Source organism: Crotalus tigris, unplaced genomic scaffold (assembly GCF_016545835.1).
Source record: "Crotalus tigris isolate CLP2741 ecotype Arizona unplaced genomic scaffold, ASM1654583v1 scf7180000024384.25900115:4084858, whole genome shotgun sequence".
Taxonomy (NCBI): Eukaryota; Metazoa; Chordata; class Lepidosauria; order Squamata; family Viperidae; genus Crotalus; species Crotalus tigris.
The window spans coordinates 909,841-935,363 of record NW_024100554.1 but is presented as its reverse complement, the minus strand read 5'-3'; the positions used below and the strand labels follow the sequence as shown (position 1 = coordinate 935,363).

Genomic DNA, 25,523 nt, shown 5'->3' with positions numbered 1-25,523 from the left:
TCCCCATAAATCTCTTCCATCATTAATCAGCTTCTTTGTCTAGTACAGCTTGATTTCAAGCTGGGGTGCTATTTTTTCTTTCCAGCACAGTTGATCCCTACAGGAAAAGAAACAGAAGACAATCTTTAAATACTGTATATAAAATAACCTTTAATACACATGGCAAAAATGTTATTTTCAAAAAGAAAGATCAGTTCCTGATGACAAGGCACTGACCTTTCAACTTTCAAATTGCTAGAGTATGTTGAAAACATAATAAATATGATAAGGAATGTCCCGTATATTCTAAACATAGAATCGAATTCACAACACAAAAAAAATTGACCTCCCCACGGAAAGCAGGCAAATTTCACATGACATTTCTGGAAAATATATTTTATATATTGATCATTTTCAAAACTGCTTCAGTAACATTTTTAACCAAAACCTTGTGTGAGATACGTGTGTGTTTGTGCTCTGCATGTGTCCTTTTGAATTAAGCAAAGTGTGTTTCTATTCAGGTAGTGTCTCCCTTTAGAAAACAGACTTTTATTTTAATGTTTCTCAATGTTGGTGACTTCCATATGTGCACACCAACTTCAAATCCCAGGATGTTCAGCAACTGCCATGTTTGATAATGTGTACAGGATTGTGTAAAAAGAGTGATGTTGTAGAGGACACCAAGCCTTTGGCCTTTCCAAAAGATTAGGGGTCCTTGGTGCTCTCTAAGCTTAACTGTTTTCTTGCAGATGTTTCATTACCCAAACTAGTGCTTGTGAGGGAGATACAAATATTCTCCTTTATTGGTTCCAAAAGATTCTTCACCAAAGGTTCTTCTGAAAGTTGAAAAGTCATAGATGAAGAGGTCACTCGCCAAGGAACAGGAAACAGAGCATAAGAAGGAGCTTCCTGAAATACCATGTTTAAAAGCAGGGAGTGGATTTTATTGTTCTGCTTTGTAAAAGAGAAGTTGAGAGGCAATTGTGACAGCAGTTTTGCAGAACTGTAAAAAGCAGAAAGCAAGGAAAACAATTTCAAAAATAAACTATTTTCTTGTTACTCTTTCTCTCTCTCTAAAGAAGAAAAATGTATTTTTTTAATTAGAAGTTCTAAAATTTTATCCCCAATATGTCTCTTCCAGCTATGTCTTTAAATTCTAGTTCAGACTCTGTGGGTATTCCATTTTGATTCCATAATTTTAATCTCTTGTTTGGCTGGAATCCATCTGCAATGTTACTCTAAAGCTGAGTATGATGGTGGGATAAGATGAGTTGTTTTCCAAACCATCTGTTGCTTTGGACCCCAAATTCTTAAACTGGCCCTGATCTCAACTAGTTAGGATTTGCACAATTAACAACATATGTACCCGCTACAATCATTGATGACAATTACACACGTACCATCCTTACATCCCAGCTTGACTATTACAACAAGCTGTTTGGAGGGACTATGGAACTGGCGAATGCAATCCTTTCTAAAATTCTTTTGTTAAATATGACTTCATTCGGTTTTCTTTTCTTCCCCTGGACTTCTAGCTTGGCAACCAAGTTGTTATTCTCTTGAATACTAACCCAGTGTCACACCTAGTTTTTCTTCCACCCAGCTTCTTGCATTTATGTAAAATCCAGTTGCAGGTTTGTGTTTCAAAGATATGGACACAACATGGCTGTTCTTTGCACTGTGCAAATTGAGATTCATTGTAGAGGACATCTGAGAATCCCCACAGCACACAGGAATTCAGTGGCAAATGTATGGGTGGTGACTTAGTAAAAGGAAAAAAATCAATGCAGGAAAGGTCCCTGAGGGAAGTTTGTTGGAAAACCACCAGGGTAGATAATATGGCTTATATTTGCATGCTTGGCATCTGGCTTTCTTCTGCAAAAACTAAGCTATTTTTAGCATCCCAGTATTCTGCATGCAGGGATTCTGTTTAGGGAGATATGCTTTGTAGACTACATGTTTGAAATAGAAGATGCAGGCCTTGTCTAGGAACCTTGGGAGATTGCAATAACAACGGCAGAGGATCACACCAAGGAGCAAATTTAATTGTTTTTAGAATCATAACAACAAAAAGCTAAAACTGTAATTAGAAATGTGTGTGGATATGACCTGACTGGTGAAGTAAAATAGGTTTTTTGAGCACTATGTCTCAATAATTTGCTGCATAGATAATCTCCAGCTGCATTATTTTCTGATTTTTCTTGATTGATCTCCCAAGGGTTTGGTCTGAAAAACCTCTTAAGTGTACAGATTCTAAATTCATTGGATTCAACTTGTTTATCTCATTCTTCAGTTTAAAAAAGGAAAAAACAGTGCAGTTGCACCCGCCAAGCTGACATTAATTTGAGGTGGAGGTAATCCTGACTATGGGGCAGGAAGCAGCAGTGGGGAATGGAAACAGCTGCCCATGCCCACTTCCAAAAATGTACCTCATAGGGAGATTCTTAGAAGATTAATGTTATTGCTTTAAATCTCACTGTCAACTTTTATGATTTTAGTCATGTACGCAAGCTTGCATCAATTGGCATTTGGGAATTAGATTTATTGAAATGTTTGGATAGGTTTCAAATGCTCCTGTTATTTACTCTAGCATCTATTATTTCATGATTTTTTAAATTCAAAATACATGCAGGAATGACTAAAAATTCCCCAGCCACCATTTTAAGGTTGCCAATGTTGAGAAACACTACTCTGGTGATTCCTGTGTTGAGTAGTAGGTTGATCTAAATGACCTTTAAGACCTCTTTCAACTCGGAGTCTTTGTCTATTATTACTACAAGTACAATTTAGTTGACCTTAATGTATTTTGATTTTTAAAAAAACAGCGAAATGATAGATAATTTAGAATACCTTGTGGAACAGATTAGGGTTGAAACATAAATTTCCCAAAAATAGCTTGTCCATCACTATCTTCTTCAAGATGCTTCTGCAGAATATATACCCTCTAAATGGCAGCACCTAGTCAAATCTTCTCTGAATTCAAATGTTAGCTCCCAGTCCTTGGATGGAAAACCACTAGGAAATACCATAATAGTATATTAGCTGGAGAAACTTTAAAATTTCCCAGAAAAAGACAACGGCAAACTATTTCTCAATTATGTCCAAGGATATTTACATGAAGCGTTATACTACAAAGTTCAGATCTAACCATGTTTTCTTTTTCAATACATCTGAATGTAATATATCTTTGATAAACTGATTAGGGCAGGAAAATGCTCTTTAGGTGTGGCTGAATGGGAGTTTTTCAATATAGTTTACATGGTGAATTACCCCAAAAGCTATTGAATATCACATGCACAGTTTATATTATTTTCAAGGATTGGCTTAAAGAGCATAAGATATACAGTATTCATACCAAGTTTCTACATGTAGTATTCAACTTAAAACCATTCATTTAGCCACTGCCTGAAATTACAACAGCTCTGAAAAGGGTGACTTATGACTAGTCTTTGCACTTACAATGTTACAGCACCCCCACAATCAAAATTCAGGTACTTGGCATGTATTTATGATGGTTGCAGCATCCTGGAATCATGTGTGCCATCTGAGATCTTCTCTGCCAGCTCCTGACAAGCAAAATCAATGGGGGAAGCCAGATTTGCTTAACGAGGGCATGATTCATTAAACAACTGCAGTGATTCACTTAACGACTGTGGCAAAAAGGTCATAATATTGGGCATGATTCACTTAACAACTGCTTTGTTTAACAACCAAAATTCTGGTCCCAGTTGTTGTTGTAAGTTAAAGACTACATGTATATCTCTGCAATGAGATATTGCTAAGCATTGCTAAATGCTTCAGCTATAATCATGACCATCATTTGCCATGATCAACAATTCTTCCCTTTATAAAAATGCCATTTACTGCATTTGTTGGTACGGAAAGTCAAGGGACAAATTATACAGTGGATTTATTTTTCTGAAAGCAAACACAGGGATTACTGCACCGAACAAGGATGTCAAATTATCTGGAGCTGAATGCCAGCCTTTCCAAACCTGGGGCCAATCTATATCATTTCAGATTACTGCTGAAACGAACTCATATGATTTGTATAAAAAACAAACATTGTACTTGTCCACAGAACTTTCATGGGAACATGCAACTAAAATGATAAAACGAATAATAAGTAACAAAGTTAAGTAGAATTTGTTATGCAAGGCTTATGTTCAACATATTTAAAAATGACTTGGATGTGGATTTAGAAAATACGATATGCAAACGTGCAGATGACAGGAACATTGGGAGATGGCAAAGACTTCAGAAGGCAGCATCAGGGTCAGGAGAATCTTGACAAGCTGAAACATTGGCAGAAATCAGGAAGATGGATTTCAACAGCAACAAATGCTAAATGCTACTTTGGATAGGAAAAAGGCAACAGATGTGGGATGGAACCTTCCTGCACATGCAAATAGGATGTGAGTGTATCACAAGTTGAACATGAGCCAAGAATTTGATGCAGCCTAGGACAGCATCCACTTTTTTTTTTTTTACAGCTGCAGTCAAGATCAATAAACATTACTATTCCTCTCTGTACTGCAAAATTTAAACTCCACCTAGAGTATTGTGTCCAATTCTGGGCACTGTATTTTAGAAAGAACATTAGCAAAGTGGACCATGTCCAGAGAAGAAGAACGAGGAGGGTAAGGGACCTGGAAGGAATGCTTTGAGACTCTGGTATATTTAGCTTGAATAAAACTGTGGGAGACATGATAGCGTGTTCAAGTAACTGAAGTGATGTCATGGAGAATTGTAGAGTTGTTCCAGAAAAGAAATAGGATTTCAATTACAAGGAGGTAGATTTTGTTTGGATATCAGGATGAACTTCTAACAATTGAGAGTTGTTCATAGAATAGCATAGACTATCAGAGCTGGAAGGGACCTTGGAAGCCTTCTAGTCCAACCCCCTGCTCAAGCAGGAGACCCTACAATTTCAGACAGGTCGCTGTCCAGACTCTTTTTAAAAGCGTCCAATGATGGAGCACCCACGACCTCTGAAGGCAAACCATTCTACTGGTTGATTGTTCTCACTATCAGGAAATTTCTCCTTCGTTCTAGTTCAATAATGGATCAGCCTGCCTCAGGAAATGGTCAATCTCCCTCACTGAAGGAATTTAAACTATGTCTTGGATGCTGTAATAGTGGGATCCCACTCTGGGCAGAAAGTTGAACTAAGTATCATCCAGATCCCTTACAATGTTTATTTTATGTGATTTACAACTTCAATTTGGGATTGAATGAATAGTCCTGGATCCCATACACACTTGACCAATAATAAGATAAAATACAAAACAGATCAGGTAGGTCTGCTCCAATGGATTTTTTTTTCCTGAATATTTCATGGTTACAAGATAGTGCCTATTTAAAATGAATCAGAATAAAGAAAATAAAATTGCACCAAATTGTATTAAATGTGTTTCAAATCTCTCTTCTGCCATGGATGCTTATTAAACAGATATCTTAACAAAATTCAGGAACCAGTGACTCCATTCATACATAATGCTATTCCACATAATGCTATTTTAATCACTTTGTTGAGCAAATCAGTATTGCCTGGTGGGTCCATAACCTTAAACCATATGAATTTGAACATAATGCTAAGTCCAGTACAAACAAATCACATTAAGGCTTCATGTTACATGTGAACAAGAGGCAAACAGAAGAAATTATGATGTTGTCCTGTGACATCATCAAGCAAATGGCATGAATTACGCAATTTGTGCCAGCTGCATCATAATGATATACATTATGTAAAGACAGAGTTTAGGATTGGCATAATTTCAGATCAGATCAAAGCCCCAGAATTTGTTTATTAATAAACATGTCTATCACATAGAGAAGTCAATGAGAAAAATCTTCCTTTAAGTCTAATCTTTTTTCTGACATCTAGTTTCAGTGTTCAGACTTGTTTAGTATATAATTTATATTCCTCTACTTGTAGTATGAGATACAGCATAGCCAAGCAAAATGACAGTGGCTTTGTAGTTACAGATCAATTAGCCCTTGATTTTTCATAGATGAAAAAGACCAAAGACAATATTCCAGCTTATATGTAATTGGTAGCTTTCTCCACATATATATACAAACAAACAAACAAGAACCCAATCTCACATCACCAGATAAGGAGATCAAAAGTTTGGGGATATGTTAATATTATCACAACTGACATTCTAAAGACATTGTTTGAATAAGAAAAGAGTTAGCCATTTAACAAAAGAGCTTGTTTGACAGTCAGCTGTCAAGGTTTAAAAGAGGTCCATTATATGATTGTTCTTTGCATTAAATTCTGGATTAAAATTACATTTAAATTTTACTTCCTTTACTCCGTCCTGTTTTTGATTATCTTTAAGAATTGTTGATGGTCTTGTGACTTAGACCTTTTAAAAACTGTAATATTTTGTGTACATGGACTGGAATTTTATATGAAATTGTGGGTTTGATCTTTGACCTCTGTTTACTATAATACTGATTTCTCTCTAATTTGATAGCATGGTGTCCCTACTAGTACAGTGGTTCATTGTAAACAAGCTGCTCACTTTACATAGCTATGTTTGGCCAGCTCTTAAGTGAAGAAGTATGCATGGTGTATACTTTGGATGCTGTAGTATACTATAGGAATAATAAAACCCACATAATAACTGTTCAGCTTCACAGGTAACATACACATTTGAAAAAAGTGATTGCATGCCTATTATGGGAAAAAAAACCCACAGTTCAGTGGGAGGTTGCCTCCATGCAATTCTACACAGAGCTGCAATTTTACCCAGGAGAATTTTATATTTTATTTTAGAGCCAGCTTGGTCTAGACCAGGGGTAGGTAACCTTGGCTCTTTTATGACTCATGGACTTCAACTCCCAGAATTCCTGAGCCAGCGAGTCATAAAAGAGCCAAGGTTGCCTACCCCTGGTCTAAAGCACCAGGCTAGAAACTGTTAGTTCTAGTCGCGCCTGAGGCCTGAAAATTGGCTGAGTGACTTTGGACCAGTCACTGTCTCTCTGTCCAATTCAATCCACAGGGTTGTTGTTGGGGGGGAAATAGGAGGAGGAAGGAATATTAGGTATCTTCACCATCTTGAGTTATTCATAAAAATAATAAATAAAAATATATAAATGTAACCCAATGAACTTGATGGGGGGAGTGTCCCCCAGATAAATATATATAGCATTACAGCTTTAATCACTTGATGTTTTATTGCTTTGCATTATTCAGAATGTGAAAAATCTACAATAGCTTCATTTTATTACCAACCCTAATCTCTGTCACAATAGCTTCATCATTCAAGACATGAAGAGAATGTGTTTCAAATATACTGGACAAATGCAGAGAACACAAACATGGAAAGAAGTAGCTGTTGTGATACTAGTGTGGATTTTTACTGTCTCTTCTCATTTATTGATTGTCAACCTTTTTGTAAGGTAATGTAAAATATATTCCATTTACAAATGAGGCTGTCTCGATTGGTTTGCAATTTGACACAGATTTGCACAGTTTAGACAGCAAATAGCTATAATATTTGTGTGCAGAGTTTTCCTACTTGTAACCTCTGCAGTGGTAATACAATATGAACCATGAAGAATCTGACCAAACAGGTATTTCAAGTTGATATATATTGACATAGTCTAAATGAGTCTCTTTTTGGTTTGCTTTGAATCATCTTTCACTTAAAAACATTTATTCAACTTTCTTTTAGAAGTTTACTCCAGTTCCCATTCTGCTCTCCAGCCATCACAATTTTTTTGCACTTATTACATGCATTCAAGTATTCATGGGAGAAAGACCTTGCTACCCCGCGCATAGCTCAACTGCTTAAATCATACCACATTGATGCATTTCCTTGCATTTGCTCTCTTTCCTCATGCTTCCCCTTCTAATTATGGTTATAAATATTTCTCAGTAGTAATACAAGTGTTTCCTGCCAAAGGAGCCATGAGTTTTTTTCTCACAGTCAATGAGCTGAGATGCATTAAAAGAGACTGTTGCTATTATGGCTGGATGGCTTGTGTTTCTGGGACTCTTGCCCAGTAATAATAACCAAGCCTGTAGGAGAGCAGAGATTGGCTGCCAATCTCATTATTCAATCAAAGAGTTTTGCCTGACAATATGGTCTCCCTGTGTCCCAATGTAAGCAAAGGGCAGCCACTTTGTAGTCATGGGAGATTGGCAATATTAAAGCATCAGGCCCTAAGAAATGGCATTCTTTTCTAAATGTTACTGGCATTCTTTTCTCAAACAAATCCTTGTTTCCTAATTATAGCTAATTTCCTAATGACAGAACTACCTCTTTCATTCTGCAGGCCCACAGCTATTTATTAAGCATCTGCTTCTATCCTCCTTGACCACAGGCCAGTGGACAACACTGTGTGAAGAAATTCCATATATAGCCATTCAGGAATCACCATCATGTGTCTGCAGTGATTCCTACTATATCAAGCCTTCTTGGATTGGATGGCACCAAGACACAATTTAATCATAGTTTCATAAATTGTGAGCTGGGTTTGAATAACTTGCCCAATCTTCCCTGTGTTCAGCATAGCATACTAAACCAAGACCAGTCAAACCACATGATGGTTTAGGTCAGATTCTCTGACACAGTCTGAGCAGAAACCCTGGAATTCAATTCAGTTCTACTCTATTCTAAATAGCTGTACCATGCACTGCAGCAAGAGGCAAGGCTGGCTGTTGCATTTCCATATCCTGAGATGTCAATGGCCATGTGTGAGGTCACCATTCACCAGCACAAGATAAACTTTATTGTCACTACTCTGTGTACACAATGGCACACATTAAAATGAAATTCTAATGCCCTCTCAAAAGAATACACACACATACACACATATTTACACACACACACACATATATATATTCCCATATATACACTCATACATATATACATGTACTCTGTGTGTGTGTGTGTGTGTGTGTGTGTGTGTGTGTGTGTGTGTGTGTGATATGTTCATTTTGAATACATAGCAGGGGGGGGGAAGTGTTGAGAATTAAATATTATCCGGTACAAAGCTATTAGTTGTTCTGCTACGGATACCACAAAGCCTCCTCCCAGAAGGTAACAAAGAAAACTGGTCATGGAGAGGATGTGTAGCATCTCTGACAATACTGCAGATCCTGGTCACATTGAACTAATTTGTATGGGAAGGTGTCCCCATTTTTCCAACCTGTGTTTGAATCATTGCTTCCCTTCTAAAGGGCTTTTGGCAGAAAGCAATATAATCCTTTAGGACTACCACACCTTCCTATGGCCATCTGTAATGAGTTCATTTTCTCAGCATCTTGCTTTCAACAGTGGCCAAACCAGGAAAGAGTTATTATTAGGGTCTTTTTGGCGTGGATATTTTTAAGACACACTTTCTGGCGTGGATAGTTTTAAGGACATTTACCGATATTTATCAGAATCAGATAGTTTCATCCTGTGCAGCTATTCAAAGATTAGTAAAGTTCAGCTGCCAAAACAAACATTTTCTGCTGCAGCAAACCGTCTTGTCTCGCTTTGCTGGCATTCTGCTTTCTTCCCGATTTACGCCCCTTCTAGTCCCCGATTCTCTTTTCGGTCAACTCCACCCCATATACAAACACTTGCTGTGAAAGCATCCGGTCCCATCGCCCAAGCGCTCCGGCCCCAGGAAGTTCACCTGGGCTTGAAAACCGGTTTCTTCGGCTCCCAGCGTCACTTGGGGCGTTGGTGCAGCTAAAGAGACCGGAAAAGCGGGGACGAAGTAGAGACTATGGGGTCGTCTCACTTACTCCAAAACACCACCTTGGGAGGGAGGGCGAGCAGGCGTGAGTTTCTTTCCCCAGGCTGGTATTTTGCAAATGAACAGGTAAGGAGAAGAGAGGCTGATACCGAGGGCTTCTTCCCGCCCCCTCAAGGGGCTAATTTAACGCAGCATTTCTCACCCTCAGCAACTTTAAGACGGATGGACTTCAACTCCCAGAATTCTTTAGGCAGCATACTGGAGAACCTGCTGGCTGAGGAATTCTGGGAGTTGAAACCCACCCGTCTTACAGTAGCTAAGGTTAGAAACATTGCTTAGCGATCTGCTCTGAAGTAAGATCCATTAAAGTCTTCCGGGGTTTCTTCAAGTAAGGTGAGAACAGCCTAACCAGAAGGCAGTGTCTAACCCAGATGGGCTCCGCTGGGAACAGGTATAGTCGCCCTGGTTCCAAAAAGTCAAGGCAAGCTGTAAAGCAGCTGGAAACTGCATGGATGCGGACATCAAGAATCTGCTCCCTTGAAGGATTCGCCGTTTCTGAGTATAAATAAGGTTCCTACTCATTGCTGCACTGGGGGTTAAAATGGGGTAACTTTATACTGTGCTCTTTAGTGATGATGGGCCCAGTTCACATTTCTTCTCTTGTGATTTAGGACCATTGCTATATGCTCAAATAAACACAGTATAGTTTATCAATCAGATCCTCTTCTTCGCCCCACTTCCCCATCCCATATTTTGAACATGTCTGGGTTCTTATTTTAAATCCAGGCACCATTATAATTAAAGGAACAGAAAAGAGTTTGCTTCTGTTGCTATGCATATCTATTGGGGATTAAGCATCACCCTTTGTAGAAAAACAACAAGCATACATTAATAAAAAAAATTAAAATGTTACATAAAATGACAATTTACCAACAGGCTTTTTAATCCCACATTTGCTGAAAATCTTAAAGGTTAACAGGGAGGAGTCCTTTTGGGAGCTCCTGAACTGGAAAATGTCCATTTTTAATCAACGTCTGGGTAAATTATCATAGGGAAAATCTATCTGTTGTTTGTTGTTTTAATATTCTAGTTTAAGCATGTTTTTAAAAATTACTTTTTAGTATGAGCTTTGGTGTTAATGAACAATTGCCATTTTGAATGAGGAATAAGACATATGTTTATAATGCTTTCCTACTATAACTGGATTTAAATTTGCCAGATGTGTTCCATAGCAAAGTATAGTCTTCCATAGAGCTGGAAAAGACCTTTTACGGAACTGAGTGTAACCTTTTGTTGTTTATTGTTTTAACATTCCAGTTTAAGCATGGTTTTAAAAAATACTTTTATTACATTCCATTGTAATTATTATCTTTAAGCGGGGAGTGGAGGGAGGTGGGTTTGTTACTGCATCTGTTGAGATGAGATTCAGTCATTTCTGATGGTCTAAAGAAGGCTGTTAAATGTCTACTGAATGTTTCTGCTGCTAAGAGAATCTAATGATTATGGTTCATATTCATTATCCGATTCATATTTCTGTTTTGCATCATGGAAATGCAACAGACACCCACATCCACCCACCCATTCACACCCACCCACCATATATTTTATAGTCTAAGAGCTCTGGATATTTTAGTACCAACCCAGAGCATGTTTAAAACTTGATGTCATTTATTAGTCCTCCCAAGCCAATTTATAGAATAATGTGATCTAAGAAAGATTTAAAAATCAAATGGTTTTATAAAAGAATATAAGTATAGGAATATATGCTGGAAATTTTGAAAATTTTATCTGACAGTACATAGATTATACTTATTTTTCAGACTTTGCTCTTTGGCATCCTATTGGCAATCACAGGAAACATTTTTATCAGTATCTCCTTGAATATGCAGGTATGAAAAACTTCATTGTATTGCAAGCTGTGGAACTATACTGTATGTAGACTGGGAGGCATTAGATAAAATTGGAATTTAATCACACTTAAAGCAGACATTTTAAAATAATAGATAAAGTTGGTGTGACACCTTAATGTAACTAATTTCACTAAGATAAAGTAGTATTGAATGAAATTGTAGTTGCTATGTGGTTACAGTATAATATATGTATTCATATATTATTTATAAATTTTTAAAACATGGCCCATATTTCTTTCTGATTTATGCATATATGCATAAGTGCAATGCAAAACATATGTGGACAATACATGGGCAAAAACATCTTAATGTAGAATTATACCATAAGAATAAGAACTGCTTATAAAAATCATTTGTAATAAAATTAAACTCATGTATTAGAATGCTGTGTTATACTGTACATATCCTTCAGAATTAATGTGTCTATTCTATAGCGTTACACCCTCTATTAATATCAGCTTTTGGATTGGGAAGTTATACTTTAATTAATTTAATAAAATAAATATATCAAAGGAACAACTCTATGTTAAAGCAAAGCTAAATTATTTGTATTCTGAGAATCAATGAAAGGTAGTCAATTCTTATAAAAGGTCTTGATGGTATTTTTCATTTCCACCATGTATGAATAATTTGGTCAACTTATCTTGCCAATTAATCCATTTAACAATTGATAGACACTTCTGTATTATGTGTATGCCACCAGTCTTGTGAAACTTGAAGGACATATTATATCACCTTTAAGATACAAATCTTAGGAATGAAATGACTTACAGGATCAAAAAAGTTGAAAACCTAGAAGTGGCTTTGGGAGAGAGAGAGAGAAAAAAAAAAGACGAACAGCTCTGTTCTTGCTAATGAAAATTTCTACTGGCTCAAGATCATTTCTCAGTTGACAGTCATAGGCATACACAACCAATATTCCCTTTAAATTTTTTGATAAACCATTTTGTTTATATTCTCCAGCTCCATGGTTATATTCTCCATGTTCCCCTTATTCAAGCGACAAACACACGATTGAAGCTTCCTTTCTGATTTCTGGAAACAAAATGCTTATCTTGGAATTGATGTGAGACTATCTTAAATATTCAAAGTTTCTAAAATATTTTTGCTTAAAAGTCCAAAATATCCAAGCATTACAAATTACCTACACAGAATACTAATTCTTGACGCCTGATGTTTTTTTTTCTATAAATTCTTATTTAGGGACCAAAGATTCATATAATAGCCCCAATGTTGTATTATTTCATAAAGGTGGAAAAAATATGTGTACTACCATATTAATGTTCACTTACCATTAATCTATTAATCCATATCTTTCATTCTCATATCTGACTTTCAGAAATATACTTTTTTAAATAACCACAGTGTTGTATTATTTCATAAAGGTGGAAAAATATTTGTAGTACCATATTAATGCTCATTTACCATTAATCTTTTAATCCATATCTTTCATTCTCATATCTGACTTTCAGAAATATTCTCATCTTCGGTTGACCCAACAAGTCATTCAGAAACCTTGTTACAGAAGCAAACTCTGGTGGTGTGGAATTATATTTATGGGAATTGGAGAAATTGGGAACTTCGCAGCCTATGGATTTGCTCCAGTTATGGTTGTTGCTCCTTTAGGAAGCGTGGCTGTCATTGGTGAGACTTTCCATCCTTCACTTTATGTGTGTTAGTTGGGATGAACCCAAATAATATTGTGGGGCCCTTGCTGCCTTCTGAGCTTGGTTGTTTTCTCGAAGACATTTCATTACCCAGCTAGGTAACATCATCAGTTCTAGAAGGGAATGGGATTTTCTAGCATCGATAACATTTCATAATTGTGTAATGAAATATTTACAAGAAAACAGCCAAGCTCAGACAGAACCAGGGACCCCTAGTTCAACCCTATAAATATTCTCTTCCATTGGTACCAAAAAGTATTATTTTAAGGTTCTTTAAAAAGCATGTGGCTATATCATAGAACTGCCCTGCTCAGACATCACAGTCTCCTCCTCTGGATGCTAATTGGTCTCATTTTATCTGGCACTGAAAATTGCTATTAATGTACTTAGACAGATAACAGTTCTCAGAACTTTTCAGACAAATGACAGTCCTAGAAAAAACAATTCCATGCAGATATCTTATTGTTGTCAACTTGTTCCTGTCAAGCTGAATAATGTCTTTGTTCTGAAACATAAAAGCAGAAGCAGTGCATGGTTGGTATATGTGACTGGTTACATGCAAGCTGAAACAACTTAGGATGCTACTGAAATAAGAATTGATGCTAGTTAAACTCCAGGTCTTAAATTTCAAAATACATTATTACAATCGAAGTGCAGAATTAAAATGAAATAAAACATTGGATGACATTGTTGAAAGAAAAATCTTCATCAGGGTCCAGTCCAAGCTGGGAATAAACAAAATGGAGACTGCTTTAGAAAGAAGGTTGTAGTTTATTGAAGGGCAGAGACAGTGTGGCTCTGGGAAAACTAACCACATGTAGCTAAGAGTGTGGGTTTTTATATCTTTTTGGGCTTTTGAGGTTGTTTCCTGTCCCTGTTTGAGGCTTTGTATTTTCTGTGTCATGTACTTTGACCTGAGTCTGAGTAAGCCCTTTTGGTATTGGTGGGTTAATCCTATTATGTCCCCAAAGATCATGTCTTTAAGAGTTTGGGTGGGGTATGTAGATTTTAGGGGTCTTTGTCTTCCTAATCTCATCAGTTTCTATCTTCCTGGCTCCAACCTTCCTGAATGGATTATTATATCTGCATTTCTAAAAGCTGGTTTCTGCTGAGTTTTCTGGCTGGGGGGAGGGAGAAGTTTCTGCCTTTTTTAAAGTTCTTCTCCATTATTCCTTTGGAGAAATATATTCTGCCTTTTTAATATTCCCGCAAATATTTCTTTCTCTGGATTCAAGATGGTCAACAAACTGAGTTTTAACTATGGGAGATCTAATTTTCACTGCCACCACACAGTATTTTGCTATGATCTAGGTTGTATTGTTTAAGTTTATTGTTTATTGATTAATTAAATGGCCATATCAAATCATAATATGTCATCAAACTAGAGTAAAATTAACATAACATATCTAATATAAAAACATATTCAGTAAAATAATCCAATAAGATCATCTCCTTGGCAGTTCACCCCAAGGATCTAGGTAAGAAGTTCTCAGTTGGATGATTTTAGTTATAAACTTGCCAGTCTTTCTGTCTCTCCAGATGTTTGTATCTTGAAGGAGGTAAGATAATTTATTGATGGATTGTCTGGTCAATTTGAATTATGGATTTAGAATTTTGTGAAAAGTTAAATCATATAAAAGTTATTTGTTCTTCCAAATGAAGAAGGGATTACATGTAAGCAGGGTGAATATCCCTATAAATGCTACAGTGAATGACACATTGATTGGTTTCATTATCCCTTAGTTCCATAGGGACAAACATATTTTCTTATATGGGAACTTAGAATACGTATGTCCTTTGTAATAATGCCAAAGGCAAAATATTATGCCTTGCCCAGAAAAAAAAAAATCTTTGCCTAGTTTGGGAAATGTGAGGAGAGATACTGTAACTGATTGCTTTGTTGTAGTAGATTCTTATTTCATCTGGAATTTGATATTCAGTCACTGCAGATGTGTGTATGTTTCATATAGTCATATCCTAAGGATCATATAAGCCCTGCTAATAACTCTTTAATTTTTATTCTATAATATTAATGTTAAACTTGAGGAGACATCTTTAGAAACATGTCGTCTTTAGAGAAGATTTGGGTCTAGTTCAGGGATGGGCAACTTTGGCTCTTTTATGACTCGTGGACTTCAGCTCCCAGAATTCCTGAGCCAGCCACGCTGGCTCAGGAATTCTGGGAGCTGAAGTCCACAAGTCATAAAAGAGCCAAGGTTGCCTACTCCCTGGTCTAGTTGATAAGATACATCAAAACTGTACCACTGTATATTGCTAAGGCATTTTCGCATTGTAAACCACTCTCCAAAAGCAGAATACAAATTCTTCCACATAGATTGCTCATGTTTCAGGAAAAAGCTCATCATAGCTTCTTCCCCACTACATAGTTTTCAATATGGAGGCAATTTGAGACTCTGCCCATTCTCCAACTCCTGCAGGCTAAGGGGGTCTATTTGAGATGCAAGTCTGCAATTGTGATGTGAAGTAGATCTTGGAGGAACAGTGATTTATATTCTGGAGTGTTTTCCCTCCACATTCACTCCTTTCCGATCATTCTGCTGTAGTTTAACGTTGCTTGGATACCAGTACTTTTTGCTTGCAAAAGCTGTCAGCCTAAATGTTTCACATGAAGTGATGGTCTAAATAGATATATATTTTAAGTGCATCTCCAAAAGGATCACATTTTTTAATCTGCATATAGAACTCGATAGCTTTTTACAGCAACTACATTTAAACTACTTAAAAGTTGGGGGAATTATATTTCCTGGGGAGGGAGAATTCCTATTAAAAACATACATTTTTGCAGGTTGCTATTTCTCTTTTTAATCCCTTGAGAGCAGGTCAGTTTTCAATTTTTATGGATCATTGGCAAAATAAAATATGCTAGATATATTTTTTCAGAAAGGAACAGTTGACGTAAGCAGATTGCCTAAATTTAAAGCCTTCTTGCTAGAAATCATGAGAAATTATCTCCCAAAGCTTGGCAAAGAGTTAATATAAAGCCTGATGAGAGTTTGTAGCAGATTGAAATAGGAATTAGGTAGTAGAATCCTAGGATGATGCAAATGATAATATTTGAGAGTTTGGCTGCTGTACAGTATACAAATAAAATACAGCAGTTCATTATAATGGTGTGGTATTATTTTTTTCTATGTGTGCTAAATATGGGGAACTGTTACATAATAAGCTTGTCTCTCCTGTGCTTATTAGAATTACATTAAGTATTTACCCAACACATATAAATACAAATGCTGTAAGTTGCCCTCATCAAGAGATATCTAATACACTCACTGGTGGTTGTCACCAACTGCAGGACGTTTAAAAGGGAGCTGAATTTCAGTAGCTGGAATAATTTGCAAGAAGTAGGGTAGAAGAGGAAGGTAAGTCACAGAGTTAGGCAGGTCATATTATTGCAACACTATAATCTGTGGCCTGGTATGAGCCCAATAGTGATATGCAACTGATGAAAAGAAAGAAGCTGCGATGGGTCCTGAACAGATTAATGTGTAAGAGAAGGAATAAGCTATGTAAATGTTGCCTTGGCAAGCACAGTCAGTTAACTTTCATCCAGCACTCTCAGCATGACTCACTTTAAATTATAGATGCGAAGATGAGCAATGCATCAAAATAGGAGCTTGATAAAGGGCGGGGGTTTTTCTGAAGAAGCCATCTGAAGGACATAATTAATTTTTTTCACGGTTTTTGAGTTGATTATTGCTTTGTACAGGCAAAACCTTTGCACTGGTTATTCATTTTTACTCTCTTTAATTTAACTGTGTCAGATTTACAAATGGACTGAATACCTAACTGTGGTTATCTTCTACCTCCTAGCTCAGCAACACAGTGTGCACAGACCCCCAAAGCTAAACTGAAGAAGAATTAAAATGCTTATTAGAAATGGCCAACATTTTACAAGATTGCCAAGATTTTGTCATTGTTTTCCCATGGGATATGGATGCCAAAATATTGTGAATTTCTAGGCATTAAGAAAAAGTTAATTAAAATTTTTATGCATTGACGGCCATACCAATATGCAAAATTGCACAGTGGTTTCCACTCCCCAGAAGGCCTTGGCTTAAATCACAAGTATTCAGTGAACTAATAGGGTAGTAGTTGGAACACTTCAGAGGCTACAGTTAAGTTTTCTTTCTTTAATTTACAATTTGTACACCACCAGCTACAATGGGGCTTTTGGCAATTTACAGCCATAAAAATTCCTAACTAAAACTACCTTCGTAACCTACCAAACAATAGCATCTGCAGGGTAGAGGTGACTTTTTTAAATAATGCATTGACACACAAGTGTACAGAATGGCAAGGTCTTGATTATGATTCCCATTGCACTGCTCCTAAACAATGGAGGAGACCTATTTCCTAAGAAACTTTATAGACATAGTCCTATTTTTTCAAACTTAAAAGTTGTGAATAGTAAGCAATTGACCATGCTAAGACAGACTAGAATGCCTGTTGCCTTAGCCAAATGCTGAAAGGATTTAGTTGATAGAGTCTTACAATTTCAAAATTTCCCCTAGGCAAGCTATACTAGGTATTTATTTTAGGTGTCCCAAATTTCTCCATTAATCTGCTTAGCTTTACCTATTACACTCTCCAAATGATTTATCAAGACTGGCTACATTTTTAAAAATATATTATCTTATGTAACATTAATATTTCTTCCCCAGGTAGTGCTGTTATAGCTGTCTTATTCTTAAAAGAGAATTTTAGATCTCAAAGTATATTGGGTAAGTACTGTAAACAATCATTGCCAAATTATTAGTTGATGTATTGTTTATTCTGAAAACATTAACTTTGCAAACGCATCGCCTTCACTGTAATTCAACACAATTTAAAAAATAATATAAATGGACATTTCCCCCACTTTTTATACTAACTTGGTCACTTACAAAAGTATTTTAATAAAATTTTGCTGGTGAATATTTGCAATAAATTGAACTTTTCTTACCATCTCAAACAATTTTATATTAATTAATGTATAATTAATTTAATAATTATTCCCTTCAAATATCTTTATTCTTTTAGATAAGTTAACAGTCCAATGTTATTTTTGGCCCTGAGATTATAGCAGTTATTTGCAAACATAACATATTAAAGATGACTTCTGGTCTCAAATTTTATTACAATAATCCTTTTTGTAGCATCTGTTTATATTTCTAAGTGGGATACTCTGATTGATTTGCCTTCTTAGGCAAATTCCAGGAGCAGATTTAGAAGCTAATTGTACAAAAAAATTATCCTGTTTTCATTTGATTGTGGTCTCCATAATGAATGGAGATTTTTCTGTCTGGTATATGTGAAATATATACAGTATGTGATTTATTCATAAGTTTTACATCTTCATTACTTTGCTGATAAGTGAACTAATTATTTTAAAAGGAATGGCTCATGTGGCTTGGGAAGTATGTATATGTGCAATATTTTTTGCACAATAAATAATACAGAGGCACAGGGCTTTTTTTGTCATAGAACACCCAGAACGGAGTTCCAGCACCTTTTTTGGATGGAACCTTGTAGGGTAGGCAAGGCAGATTATATGACGTGTGTGAGTTCCAGCACTTTTTTTTTTTTTTTTTACAAAAAAAGCACTGCAGAGGCATGTCTATGAGAATTGAGCAAAACCAAGAAATAGTTTATTTTACACCTACCATGATTACTTGATGCCTAATGAGTATGAGTCATAATGGCTGCCTGTCAAATTCTCCAGATTCACTGTAAGAAAATAACTGATATTAGGATGCTTGCAAAGAAAGCATTGATAGTACAATTCCTCTGCTGCTTCCTTTGAATGTCCCATTATGCTAGATAAAATCATCTCCCTTTTGTGTTTCCCAATTGGTAGCTGAGTCTTTTTCCTTTTCAACAAAAGTTGTTAAGAAGAACATGATGAAAATAGCACAAGGGGTATTCTGATTGATAACGCTAACCCCAAAGAACACCGTGAACATGCCCCTCAAAGCCTCTCCAAAAAGTTGGTGTCAAATAGTAACTTGTCAGACAGAAGGGGCAAACTGCTAAACATAGAGGGAGTGACATCTTCACTTATTTAGTGTTTGATAAGATAGATTTAATTTAGATTTAAATTTTGTCCAATTCTACCTACTTCCTTGTTGTACTGAGGTCCCCAGGAGAGCCTTCTGCTCCAGGTCCCCTATTTTAGACACCTTCTACAGTAACTTATTGCTTCCTAGTTCTGATTATGACCATGTTGGGAATGTCTGCTTGACTAGGGTGGAAAGCAGGATCCCTGGAGAAACTTTTCATTAAATTCAACAAGGTTGGTCATAACTAAATGTTACTAGTCCTGGCAGTAGTAGTTCTGTTTATTATGCAGGTGTAATTAAGCATTACACAGACATAGAATAAAATGACAATTAATGCAATAACATATTACAATTGATGATCGCTTCATATAGTATTATAAAATCAGGAGCATCTACATAAAAAAGTCCATGACATATATTAAAATCCGTACATTTAAAATAATAGGCAAGAATTTATATATTCATTGATTTTAAAGAAACTTGTTAGAGGAAGCTGGTTTTTGAGTCCCTATGCGAATAAGCAAGCAGATAATGCAGCCTATAGAATAGTCTCTGTAAATGTTTGCACTAATCCTGGAATATGTAGTTGATTCATGAGATGTACAGAGAATTTATTTTTCAGCTGATCAAGTTCCTCTTATGTGCTTCTCATAGTTTGAAGTAGCATTCTGTGCTGATTTATTTCTGTGAGTGTCTCTACCACAGAGGCTTGTAAAAACCTCTGCATTCCATTAACATTAGCAATATCACGACAAAGAGAATGATTATTAGGAGGATTTGCATAAGCACATAAAATACTGTTTGGAATTCTGCCACAACACTGCATGTTTCTCCCCCTTTAAGCAATCCATTAATATTCTGTGCAGTCTTTTGTACCCCAGATATTCTGCATTGATTGATTATGGAAGCAAAGGATTTTAAACTCAAAGGAAAGAAGATATGTGTGTTTCAGTTTAAAGAAACCTTATTTGATGTTTACATATTGTTTACAAATAAAATCCTGAAAAAAATAAACATTAAACATTTAAATGCACACACACACACACACACACACACACACACACACACACACACATTTTGATGGGACATTTTAACCAGAGAAATCACCAGAGATAGGCAGACATGCAGAATGATGACTCCTTAGTTTCTCCTTAGTTGTAGGTTGCCTCTCTCTTTGGATGGAAACTAATAAAAGAGAGAAGCAACTTAAAACTAAGGAGAAATTTCCTAACAATGAGAATAATTAACCAGTACAACAGCTTGCCTTCAGAAGTTGTGGGTGCTCCATCATTGGAGGCTTTTAAGAAGAGACTGGACAGCCACTTGTCTCAAATTGCATAGGGTCTCCTGTTTGAGCAGGGGATTGGATCAGAAGACCTTCAAGGTCACTTCCAACTTTGTTATTCTGCTATTCTGTTACACTCAAAATTTGCACCACTCTGCACGCCCATGAATAACCCAGGGATATTTTTCGAATATTGATTTGAGGGTTACAAATAAATGTTAACAAAAAGAGAATTTGCAAACATGCAACCTGTAAATAAGGAGGATTGTCTGTATTTATATTGAGAAGAGCAAGGAAATAGTTTGTGGTTGCCTTCTTCCAGAGTTGTTTCAGCATTCCAGTCTAGCCTACAGCCCTAGATTATACAATAAATTCCCATCCACAGCTGTTGGATCAACATGTAAGCAGAGAAAGTGGAGAGAAAAACTATTGCTCAGTGCCAGGTAATGTCTTCCTACCCATGGAGGAGGATGAGAGATATTATAGAAAGTAAAGATTGAGTTGGCGTGCTGGCTCCTATTTTCATTCCTATCCACTTTTTAAATATTCCTCCTACAAGAAGATCTCACATAAGTTGATTGAAATTATTTAAGCAGCTGAAATTCTCCTCCTCCAGTGAAATACTGAATATTTTATTTACTCAGAAATTGAAAGACTTCTGTATAAAAACAAGCTATCTTTCTGTACATGTAATAACTTTTTTTAACATTTTAGGTCCTTTCTATTAACATTTAAAAAGTTGCTACATAATAATGATTTCCCCATTTTTTTAAAATCAAGATTACTTGAAGGAAGGGTCTTCTAGTTATGTATTGCATAGAAATAAAATGTTGATCTAAGTGGATTTCCCCTTTGGCATAGATTTCTTCATAGTTTACCAGCAAATATAACAAGGTTAGATATAACTATAAAATAAAAATAAGATATAAATAAATAAAAATAAATATTAAAAAGTTGTTAATATATACGTGATATATTGAAGTTGCTTGTCTCAATATATGTTGCTTGTCTCAATATGTTTAACTTTTGGGGGGGTTGGAAATACAATTAGTAATTCAATGTTCTGTTGGACCGGTGTGTATTATCATTTTTAAAAATCTGTTCATTTTTTGTGCATTTTTTTAAATGCAGTAAAAGAAAAAAATGTTTATTTAAATGTGTTTCAAGGTGGAACAGTGATGCTTGTGGGAATGTTCCTGTTGGTGACTTTTGCACCTCACGTTATCCAAAAAGTCACAGCAAGGACGATACAGGACGATTTAGTTAGTTGGCAGTTCTTGGTTTATATGGTGAGTAGAACATTCTTAATTCAGTATATAGAAGCATGACCTGCAACCAATTTTTACACCGTACAGTAGTCTGTTCCTGTTCAGGCTTCTAGTCTGTATTGTCTTTTTTCTTGATTATTCCACCCTGTTTCCTCTCCCCTCCCATTTCTGTCTCTCCCACCTGTGGGCCTTTGATTGTGGATGGTGCCATTTTGGATGCGTAAGGATTTCTATTCTCAAATGATATATGAAGGATAATTTGAGCATTCTGGTCAAAAGTTGTTTTTCTTAATAACACATTCTATAGAATATGGATGTTGATACAGGTAGTCCTCAACTTACAACAGTTCATTTAGTGACTGTTCAAAGTTTCAACATCACTGAAAAAGGAAACTTGTGACCATTTTTCACACTTGCGATCATTGCAGCATCTCCATAGTCACATGATCAAAATTCAGATGCTTAGCAACTGACTCGTATTTATGACGGTTGCAGTATCCTGGGATCATGTGATCATCTTTTGCGACCTTCTGACAAGCAAAGTCAATGAGGAACCCAGACTCACTTAACAACTGTGTTACTAACAATTGCCATGATTTATTTAAAACTGTGGCAAGAAAGGTCATAAAAGGGGGCAAAACTCACTTAACAAATGTCTCACTTAGCAACATACATTTTGGGCTCAATTGTGGCCGTTAAGTTGAGGACTATCTGTATTTACTTACTTCAGCAGCTGTTCTATGCATATTCCTTGGGTGAGATGGAAAGAATTTTTGAGCGCTTCTCCATGAGAAACAATGCAGTATAAAAAAAAGCTACCGGTAATCTATATTCACCAAGATGGAAAAAAAGATAAAGGTTAGTGTAACAAAAATGATATTTATGTCTTTGTGTAGGTTGGGGTTTCATATACCATATTTTACAGTTTGCTAAACTAGTGTCAATTCATGTGACTAGGTATTTGAAATCCTCAAGTATTGAGAATAGTGGAAGACTCTTCAGACAATCCGATGAATTCCCAAATATAAGTTTTTTTTAATTTGCATTTTGCTGAGAAGTATAGTTTTTTTTAGAAAAAAAAAACCCAAACTTATTTTATCACTCATGCTATAACTACCATGTGTTTCCAATCTCAAAATGGGGTGCAAGCTCTCCTGCTGATTTTCGGTAAGCTCAAGTATGATAACAGGTCCACAAGAAGTGAACAAAAAAGCAAGTTTCAGGAGCTCTGTGTAAGTGCAAGTATGAAGTGGATAAAGACATTTGCAACACTTTTACAAATGCCAACTGTAGGTTCTGGTTTGATGATCTCTATGAATTACATTAATGTGAGTGAAAATGTACCATGGTGAGTAGCATGATGGTTAAATCTGGAAAGGAGAAAGAGCATTTGCACAGGAGAGAGGAAGCAAGAAAGCCCTAAGTCTAATCTTTATTAAATATGATCAAAATATTTAATGCAACACGGAGCCAAAGTGTTCAGTTCTCTTTTTTTTTCTTCAGAATTGTAAGTGAAAATTTGCCTTGCCAAAAAGTTTCACCTTTTAGTCTTTACACCAACCCAGGAAAGTTTAGACTTAGAGTTGGGAATCGCAAACTCCCAAGTGTTGAAGCTGAAATAGCCAAAGATTGTCTATACCAAATTATATTGGTCCAATTAATGCCACTTATTTATTTATACCATATATATCTAATGTATGAACCAAAATTATTTTAAGGCACTTATCGTAAGATCTGTTGTGTAAATGTTCTCAGTCCTTCTGCAGAAAAGTAAAAGAGGGAACTTTTTTAACCATTGTTACTTGCAGAAGAGAAAAGCTTTCAAAGCTGTTGAGCAAAATGAAAATTAGGAGAGAGGATTTGGGAGGCTGATAAGAGAATCTCCCTCGTCTCCTTATATTGAAACATGGGAATGAATAATTAGGGATGTAGTTTCTGCAGTGCAAGTTTCTGTCCTCTATAGTATAGAAGATGGAGAGCAATATTTATCTCTCTCTTTATCTCTCTATCCAGCCATCCGTCATTTATTGTCTGTCTGTTTGTCTATCTATCTATCTATCTATCTATCTATCTATCTATCTATCTATCTATCTATCTATCTATCTATCTATCTATCTGCAATCTTTATCTATGTGTCTATCTACCCATCCATTTATCATCAGATATCTATGATCTGTCTGTCTACCTATGTATCTATTTATCTATCAGCAATTTTTATCTTTATGTATCCATTCATCATCTATTCTCTCTCCCTCCTTCCCTCCCCCCCTTCTCTCTCATATATCATCTATCTAATTTATATGGCCATCCATGTAATAAAAAACAATTGGACCTTGTACAACAATCTTCATTGTCTATAACTTGTGATGGTGACAGCATGATTTGTTTAGAAAAAATGGTTCTGAGAAGAAATAACTGGGAGAATGGTGCCTTTCATATCTAAGAGCTGAAAGGTGAAATCAGTCTTTGTTTAAAAAAATAAAAAAAAGCTTTCCCTCCATGTCTATTATCTTGCTATGGGGGAAATTGCTTTGCAAGTATAATTTATATTTCTGTTGCCTCTGGGACAAACTGTATGAAGTTCAGCTGAAAAATTACTTGAGACCGGGGAGGTGAAAGAAAAATAGGGATTGCTTACCCACTCATTTGTCATACTACAAATGGATTTTTGTATTAAAATGGCACCAAATGTATATAAATGAATCACTCTCACATAGAGAGATTCAGTTGTAAATGAAGTAAATTTATTTAATTGGAAGGTAAGGACAAGAAGGGAGAAGCAACAGTTCTTTTATGAAAACTAGGACAGTGAATGATTATAGCTCTTGAGTTGATTCAGATTTTTCCTTTCTAAACACCAGTATTAAAATACATGTTGAAAACCCTAAAGTAAGAAGTGTTTCAGGATGCTGATAAAGCTAATCAATTTTTTTTAAAAGAAAAGAGTACATGGTTTTCTGACAGAGGAGAACTGTGGGATCCTTGGTGCTGTCTGAGTGTGGCTGTTTTCTTGCAGACATTTCATTACCAAACTAGGTAATACCATTAGTGCACTAATAACGATTTCATCACTTAGTTTGTTAATGAAATGTCTGCAAGAAAACAGCCACACTCAGAAAGCACCAAAGATCCCAAACTGCTTGAGTTGTATTTCACATGTTAATATGTAGTTCAAAAGCAAGTTATCTTTGAATTATGTACTTCTCTGATTTTCTCAATGCAGTTTTTGGCTCAAAAGACACATACAAATAAATACATACTTTAGCAGAAAATGCATATAGTTTAAATTTTAATGAATATTTTTAATCTGGAAAATGAAATGGAACAGATTTATGACAGATTTATAAGAACGCATGTGAAACTCATTTGAATAAAAAGTAAACAAGTTGTCCATTAGAAGAAGTGGCAAGTAGTTTATTAGCTATGGTTTGGAGCCACAGGTAAGGGCATGGAGAAGCTGGACATTTAATAAATACTCATATATTCTTCTTGCTTTGCACAATGCTCAAGAACAAAGAATCTTAACTTGGAGCACTGGTTTAGATACAGATATTTCCAGCTTTATTTCTAGGCATCTCCAGGTAAAAGAATCATGTGGCAAGAGACATAAAAATATGCTTCTGAGATCTTAAAAGGGTTGCTTACCCAAC

General features: G+C 35.9%; 1 protein-coding gene across 2 annotated transcripts in view; it reads left to right on the top strand.

Annotated features, from left to right (window-relative positions):
- The first annotated feature begins 9,606 nt into the window (after positions 1-9,606).
- The window catches only part of NIPAL2 (NIPA like domain containing 2), a 32,873-nt gene continuing 16,956 nt past the window's right edge, over positions 9,607-25,523 (top strand). The window contains exons 1-5 of one of the 2 annotated variants that reach the window (XM_039328863.1): positions 9,611-9,810; positions 11,505-11,573; positions 13,067-13,238; positions 17,944-18,003; positions 21,773-21,894. In XM_039328863.1, the coding sequence (XP_039184797.1) occupies positions 9,715-9,810; positions 11,505-11,573; positions 13,067-13,238; positions 17,944-18,003; positions 21,773-21,894 (519 nt within the window). In that variant the 5' untranslated portion in view covers positions 9,611-9,714. Of the gene's footprint in view, positions 9,811-11,504; positions 11,574-13,066; positions 13,239-17,943; positions 18,004-21,772; positions 21,895-25,523 lie in introns of both variants that reach the window. The other variant, XM_039328864.1, reaches the window with a different exon arrangement.